This window comes from Myotis brandtii, unplaced genomic scaffold (assembly GCF_000412655.1).
Source record: "Myotis brandtii unplaced genomic scaffold, ASM41265v1 scaffold112, whole genome shotgun sequence".
Lineage (NCBI taxonomy): Eukaryota > Metazoa > Chordata > Mammalia > Chiroptera > Vespertilionidae > Myotis > Myotis brandtii.
This window is the reverse complement of record NW_005353838.1, coordinates 6,784,479-6,793,017: the sequence shown is the minus strand read 5'-3', so window position 1 is coordinate 6,793,017 and position 8,539 is coordinate 6,784,479. Positions and strand designations below refer to the sequence as shown.

At 34.0% G+C, this 8,539-nt stretch overlaps 1 protein-coding gene across 1 annotated transcript in view; it reads left to right on the top strand.

Moving 5' to 3' along the window:
* OLA1 (Obg-like ATPase 1) overlaps positions 1-8,539 on the top strand; it is a 159,842-nt gene that overhangs the window by 145,618 nt on the left and 5,685 nt on the right. Inside the window, exons 7-8 of the mRNA XM_014546033.1 lie at positions 5,910-6,050; positions 6,742-6,838. Coding sequence (XP_014401519.1) covers positions 5,910-6,050; positions 6,742-6,838 — 238 coding nt within the window. The remainder of the gene's footprint in view (positions 1-5,909; positions 6,051-6,741; positions 6,839-8,539) is intronic.

Below are 8,539 nucleotides of genomic sequence, written 5' to 3'. Positions count from 1 at the left end.
GGCAGGCCACTGACAGCAAGCTATCCAACAGCAGATTCTGTGAGGAATGGGGCTGCCTCCTCCCTACTGTCAGGGTCTGGTTTGAAGGCCAGACTCAGTACTTCCATGCTCCGCTCTGAGGGCGGGTTCCTGCCTGAAACCTCACCCTCCGGGAAACAGCTGGGGGAGGGCGCAGCCGTTTCCAAGACGACCCCTGCAGGACTGACTTCCTTCCGCTTGGTCGCGCTTCTGGACGTGATGTTACACCCAGGGTTTTTATATAAGTAGATTACCTTTTTGGTATTTCTTCTTCTTTCTCCTCCCCCCCCCCAACCCCCACTGACTTCCTTAATAAACCCATTCTAATAACTTTTATTCAACAAAGAATTTTTAAGAGTTGGGAATTTTTTATTTTCTAGAGCTAATTTATTTACTGTGAATGAATATTATTTATGGTACATTTTAGTTTGTATGTAGTTTGTGCTATTACGTTTAGTGCAGGTTTTCAGTATTATTTATTGCCATTTGTAAGATAACTGGATTGACTAAATAATGTTTGTCATCTTGAAAAAAATAACCTTACCTTCCATAAGCCTTAATCTCTTTTTTTTATGTGTTTTTATTGATTTTAAAGAGAGAAAGGAAAGGAGAGGGATAGAAAGATAGAAACATCAATGAGAGAGAATCATCTATCCGCTGCCTCTTGCATGCCCCCTACTAGGGATCAAGCCTGCAACCCGGTCAGGGAATTGAAACCAGCAACCTCTTGGTGCATGGGTCCACACTCAACCTGAGCCACACCGGCGGGCTGAACAGTTTTAATAGAAATGAGAGTAAACCACATTTCTAATAAAGGGGGAGACTAGAAATGACCTCACTGTTTATCCATGTCCCCTGGATTTATGGTGCATCCATACCATGAACAACTTGAGGGGAACTAGCTTAGTAAAGGTCAGGTCCTTAGTAACATTTACTGAATGATGTCAAGTCACTGAATAAACCAGCTCTGGATCCTCCTTTGTGTAAGTTGCATCATTTTCTGATATTAACATATGGTCTTGCCAGCAGTTATATTCAGTCAGAAACATATCACTGCTGATTTTTTTAAAAAGTCAAGACCTAGATTCACACACAAAACTATGTAAGGTGTGTATAAGGACCTAATATTGCCATATGTAACAACTTCAAAGATTTTAAACATACTTTGATGTTGTAAAGTAGAATACACAGATTTGAGAGAGTTCTAATACTCAATAAAGATAGAAATGATAATGTAACTCAGCTTTAGTGCTAGATTGAGCCATCTTTAAAAGATTTTTAGAAAATATAATTAGAATTTGAGTAGCTGAGGGTAGTTGAATGGCTAGATGGACATGAAGTATAGAAAAGAATAAATTAAAGTTCTTATTAAAGTATATTAGAGAAAACTATTTCAGGGGTTTATTTTAAGTTGCAAGAATTTAGTTTTATTCAAAATATCAAATAGTACCATTGGGATTATTTTATTTCCCATTATAAAGGTAAGTATTGTTTGGTGAAACCTGTATCTGTTTGGATATGTGTATAAAAATAATGTCTGTGCACCATATGTTTGAGTCAAGTATAAAATCGATTTCTTCCTGTGGGTGATGGTCAAAAAATGTTGAAAGCTATTGTATTAGAACACAATAAAATGAAGGATGTAACTCTAGTATGGAGAGCTTTGAGTTAAGATGGTAGACTGAGCCAATATGAGAAATTCCCTCTTGTTTCTAATATGTAGAAACACCAGAGAAAATAACCAGAAAAGGGTGGTGTTGATGATGGTGTGGTATTTTTAGAACACATGGTGGGACTTGAAAGCAAGAAAAAGGATTCTCTAGATGCCCAAAACAAAGAGGACCCATTGACAGTAGAGAATGAATCAACAGTTTATGGCCCTCAGGGAAAATTAAGTTTATATGTCCATATACTTTTAGTAGGACTAAAAGTCCGGCACAGGCCTTATGCTACAGGTGCTGCTGGAACAAGGCTCGCTCATAAAGCCTAGAAAAAGCTATCCTTTCCATAATCAGATACTAGAAAAATGTCCCCACTCCCACCCCTTCTGAACAAGGGAGGAAACTGTTAATCTCAGGAAATTAGAGACTGGACTGCACTATACGAGGTAGGGGCCCTTAATTTGCATTACCAATAAACCAAGTGCTGAAACACTAAGCCTTAAAATGACCCAAAGCCCAAGACACTATAGGTCTTTCCCTAGAAGCAACAACCATAAAACTATAGCGTAGATATACGTATATCTCAACAACTTGGGGACCACACATTCCCTTGGAACATAGCTACATAACTGCTGCTGCCAAATGACCTCACACCCCAAAACAATACAGCACATGCACAGGAGCCAATTGTTGTCAGAGGTTAGCAGATGACAAATGGTAGGGGCAAAGTTATACATGAGAAATCAGAAGTAACTAGAGCAGTCTGAAAGGAACTTTTAAATTAATCTGCTGAAAAGATTGAAAGGGACTAAGAATTCATTAAACAAAGAGTAAAATGTTATCTAAAAAAAGAGCGGGTAGATTTGAAAGAGAAACAAATAGAATTTTTAGAAATAAAATTAGTATCTGGGAAGACAAATACAATGTAAACTAGCCCTAGGAAAATCAAATGATAGAATCTGGATTTCAAGACTGGCTAAGACAGTCAGATCATAAAACTGAAGGTAAATTTGAGACACAGTCTTTGAGAAATCTAATTCTAACTTAATAATAAAGATCTCATTCTGCCAAAGAATCAAACATATCCCAACTAGTGTATCTCAAAGCATCACCCTTTTAGTCTTAAAACTGATTGTCCCTGCTTTGTCCTTTTGCTTCATTACCAGGGAGAGAAATACAACTAGTGGCAGTTCCTCTTCCCATTTGTCACGCATAAGACTTTGGGGAAATTAATATGGCTCTGGCTACATAAGAGGATGGATCCTCTTGCACTACTCTCTGTTCATATAAATTTGTAAAATGAATACATTTTATGAAAGTCTTTACAGTTTAACTCTTTGGGAGTGTGTTGTCTTGAATGTTTCTTCTCCACTCATAGTTAGATGGTCTATGAGAATATTATCATTATCATTATTTTGATCACTAACAATTGCATAGGTTTCAGACATCTGTTAACGTTTGTATATGGAGATTATTATTCAGTCACTTTGGTAGAATATACTTGACATTGTTTTTCTAGTAGTGATACTGAGCTCAACTTTGATTTTTCAATATCCCTCATGTGCCAGTAGCCCACATTCTTTAGATGACTAGCTATAGTTTGGGGCATGGTTTGTAGCAATAGAATAGACATTTTTCTGCAAAAGGTAAATGGTCCCAATGGGGTTCAGACTTGTGATCTTGGCCTCATTATCACACTTTTGTAACCATCAGGTCTAATAGTTATGTTATGTATTTCAATCAGTAATCTTGAAATTGAGTTATATTTCTTAAATTACCCATTGTTTATTTCAAATATTTAATTAAAAATCACTTTGGGATATTTCTCACTTTTGTTTGATAGTAAAAGTAACAAAAGTAAAGCAGACAACCAAAGAACCTACCTCACTTTTCATCTTCCCTGTGTTTTCTGTGACAGTGAAAGTCACAAAAGTGAAGCTTGCAGGCAAAGAACCTAACTCACTTTACGGAGAGTGCTACGGTACCTTTTTCTTTTAGTGAGGCTATAGCAGGTCTGATGTCAGTCACTTTAGAGACCTTTAGACCTCAGTGCTCATTTATTGCTAAAATGTACCAGCTCTGCTTCTGCATTATGAAGATCATCTGTCAACACTTTGAGATATTCTCCTTTGTTATTAAGCTTGTGATGCTCTACACTGTCAGGTTTTTTGCCAATTATAGTTAAGGTACAATGGTGTATTCACCAGATCAAAGTCTCACATTGGCAGTAGAAAAATGATTTGTAAGTCTTTATTCATCTGAATTGTACAATAGAGCACCTGAGGAATGCAAATAATCCTTCTGAGGACTCTGCAGGAAAGGCTGTTAGAATGACAGGGTAGAACTATTGTTATTCTGACTTGATGTTTTAGCCAAAGTAATTATTTCTTATTATTTCATAACAGTTCTAGCTTTATTAGTTATGTTGACCATATTTATGAAACAAAATGTATATGATATTTTATCCTTTTACATGGGCTTGCTTTATTAAACTTTCATTGAATCTATATTTGGTATGTGATCTTTTTTTAATTACATACTTGATCGTATCTGATGTATCATAAATGTATGTTACATTTTAATGTACAGTTTTGTTTAAATCTATGATGTAACTTAGAATAGGCAAAATATCAAATTAAATTTTCCTTTTTTTTCCTTAACCTGCCCTTCATAATTTTGGCTAAGAAAATATCTAGCTTGTATTTCCTATTTTAAAGGACACTAAAACAAATCTTTATTCATCTATTTATTGGGCTGGTCTGTGTGTGTTTTTTTAAGGATGTGACCAAAAGGAAAAAAAAAAATTATGAAGAGCAAGAACCACTGATGACATATTAAATAAATAAACTATAGTTAGCCTTGTAAAACAAGCATATACCAAGCCTTTATCCCATTGTAAATCCTATTTAGTAGGCTACATATATTTTTAATTTTCTAATAACTCTGATTCTCTGCCATTTTCTTTGATAGGTGAGTGTTAATGACTGTGATTTAATTCTTGTGTGTCTTTTCCCCTAAAGTGACCTTAACATTGATTAATTAAAGAATTCCTGCCAGTTTTGTTTGTTTGTTTTTTGGGGTTTTTTTTTTTTTTTGCAATAGTGGCTATTAAAACCTTGGTCTAAATATGGGAGACTAGTGGAACTCTGCATGGTATACATTAGTATAAATTTCTATGAAATCTATATTCAGTTCTATACTAAATCTATTTCAGAATTATAGGTATACATACTATGATTATCTGAGAATGAAAATTAATGATATTATTTCTGTTAATACTTGTTTACTATATGCCAGGCATTACTTTTCTAGGTTCTTTACAATATAATATGTACTATTATCTCCATTTTTAGAGATGAGGAAACTGAGGCTTAGAAAGGTTCAATAACTTGCCCAAGGAAAAAAACTAGTAAAGTGGTAGGATCGGGACCTGGTTAATATATTCATTTATACTTATTCACTTATGTTCTAACTGCTACTTTGTCAGAATACTCCATGCTTTGGGGGGAGAGGGGTTCAAGTCATCTTTTTAAATAACACTTGGTATCAATTTCCTAACTGATTTGGCTTTTCAACCCATTTTGAATTCAAAGGAATTTATTTCCTCTGCAGTTCTATACTCATGATCCTACAAAAGTGAGATTTATAAGAGCAGTGTGTACATAATCAGCTAGGCTTGTTAATGTGTATTTCTGGACATGTTTGTTTTAATTAGCAAAAATATCCCTCAAAAACAATACTAATGTAAGTTCTTGGTCATCTAAGAAGGAACTAAAGCAAGAATTATAGATATTTGGGTAGAAGAAATTATTTGCCAAAGACTCCTCAAAATTAGCTGGTACTTTTAGGTTTGATTTCTATACAAACAAACTTTGTTTTTCGAAAATTTGCTTTGTAAAGTAAGGAAAATAAATCAAAATTGAGGTTTTCAAGGGCACAGGTGTTAACACGGAACAAAATTAGTGTAACTTTTAAAAGTTTTAAAATATTTGTGTAATAGTTTCTATAGATAATGTGCTAAAGTAAAACTAAATTGCAGTAAAATATTATGGCGTATACCTGAAGCAATTGCTGCATGTTAATGCCTTGACCTTGGAAAGCTATACACAAAAAGATGGCATCATAAAACCGTGCAATTCTTATGAATATGTATGTGCTACTTGATAATAATGAATGTGGTACAGTCATGCATGCACTACAAGATAATGTTGTGCCCTTTTTTGTCTACAGGTTGATAAAAATCAAAGAGTGGGTGGACAAGTCTGACCCAGGTGCCTTGGTCATTCCTTTTAGTGGGGCCTTGGAACTCAAGTTGCAAGAATTGAGTGCTGAGGAGAGACAGCAGTATCTGGAAGCGAACACGACACAAAGGTTAATTTAGCATTCATTTTCCCTACACTTTATTATCAACTATTTCCTTGCAGTAATTTAATTGCTTGCGCTGATAGAATAATAAATGACAGAGTAATTACCATTATAAAGAGGGAATCTTCTCCTTTCTTTACCATGAGACAGAGTGAAAAGATTTATTTTAAATTAAGTTTTTAACTGTCATCTGTCATCTCTGTACAGTGTTTTAATTATAACATAGGTATTAGTTATGTATATTTTTGAGAAGGAATGATCGCCAAAACTCTTTCGTCATGTTCAGTGGGGGAGGGGAAAAGGTGAATCAGTTGCCTGAATTTTTTCTGAGTAACCGTTAATATATTGTTTAAACATTGGATTTCAATCAAATAATTTTGCTTTCATGACCCACATCCTGGAAATAATTAATATTGGAGGAAATCGTCGTAGAATGGGTAGATCGGGTTTTTCTTTTTTTTTTTGTAGTAAACAATTCAAAATGACATATTCAGACTAATACAATTAGAATCAGTTTTAAAAGCATTTTTTAGAAATAGTTATATGCTTTCTGACCTCTTCAAGAGCATTAGAAAGATGAATGGTCATTTACTAGTATCTTTAACATTTTCTACTTGAAATGAATAATTTTAGCTCTGTACCAATCTGTGGCACAATTAACTTATATGTTGAGTGAATTTGTTTCATTTTATTTCAGCGCTTTGCCAAAGATCATTAAGGCTGGGTTTGCAGCACTCCAACTAGAATACTTTTTCACTGCAGGCCCAGATGAAGTGCGTGCATGGACCATCAGGGTAAGATTCATACTTATTCATCAGCTATATCCAGTTCCACACTATTGAATTCAGATTGATATCACTGACTTTGAAGTTTGTCATGGTGGCGGTTAGCTAGTCATTACAGATGAGGTTTTTGTCCAGGATAACTTTAATTATTTGTGAGCTGCTGAACAGTGAAAGTGGAGCGGCATTGATTGAGGCAGGTAACAATTGATTCTGCCTATTACATAGTCTGAATTTCTTCATCCTGTAGAATCTGTCTACCCTCCTCCTGTGGTCAGAGATAAGACGCACCAGTATTGTGCTTGCTTAATCTGTGTGACTGGGTTTGTCTGCAGTGAAATTGATGTTGCTTTTCATTTTGTATTCGCTAAGTTTGTTTGGGTTGCGGGTGGTTCTTTCCTCCTTTGCTTTGCTCGGATTACATTTTCAGCAATAAAAGCAATATGACATCATTATGCTCTTCATAGATACACAGTTGGGCTCAAAGAGCTAAACTCAATGCGCAATAATTCATGCCTTCTGTAATTTGAATTCATAGAGGTAGTGTTTATTTTTTCAATGTTATATATTCAATCTTTCTTCTTTAAAAATGGATATGTATTTTAAATACTGATGTGTACTGATTAGGACCAAAAAGAATGCCTAATTTATTCCCAGAGGACAATAGAAACTGAACTGTAATGGCTTGCTTTTAAATGTAAATGTATTATAATATGGTAGTTACTATTGAAAAATATTTTGAAATATATATAGTCCCACATAGTGTTGTAGAATGTAAAAATTATGTCGGAACTTTTAGAAATACTGTTTATTCTTTCTTTTATTGTGCTTTTTAAATATATGCTACATGAGTAATTTTAGTGCTGCTTTGATTTCTGTTTGCACTGACTACCGCAATTTATTGTTACATTTATTTTGATTTAATGTGGATAGGAACATGGAGGCAGTTCAACATAATGTTAAATGCGTTGTGTGAATGTGAGATTCACTTTTCTTTTATTTCCTCTCCTCTTTGTAAAAAAGAAAAATGTTTGATTGATTTCTAACCAAGGTCCTTTTATATAGACTTATAAAATAATGTCAAAGCAAATCCGAGTTGGTAAATAAATTGCCAGGGTTTATTTTTACTATATATTTTAAAGCCTTAAAACTTCTGAACTGAAGTATGTGTAACAGGAAAGATAATGTGTTCTGGACTTGAAAATGTTGAAAGCTGGTTTATCTTAAGACTGATTGTAAGTATCCATGATTTAATGTGCTAAGATATTTAGTCAGGTAAGCATCAGTGAGTAGCCATATTAACCCAATACATCTTTTATTGTAAAAACTGTGCTTTATAGTGTCAGACTTCTTATCACTTTAACATGCTTTATTAAGCAGTCTTTAGGTCACCATTATTTCTCAGATTTCTTTCCATGGTTGTGTGTGTCTGGAATGTATGTTCTTGTAATTTAACATATGTGGTAATTACAAGACATTTCTCTTCCTACATCGACTTGAATTTTTCTACATGATGGCAGGGTGTGCAATGTAAAATGCTCAAAATTTTTATTATATGAATTTCAAAGTTATTTGCTAAACATATATTTTATATATATATGATTTGTTGGAAAATATCTTTTAAATTTCTATATATTGATTTTTTATATTCTTTAGATGTACTGAAAATTTCAAGGCTTTTTCTTTTTAAAACCTTTGCTAATATATCTTAAA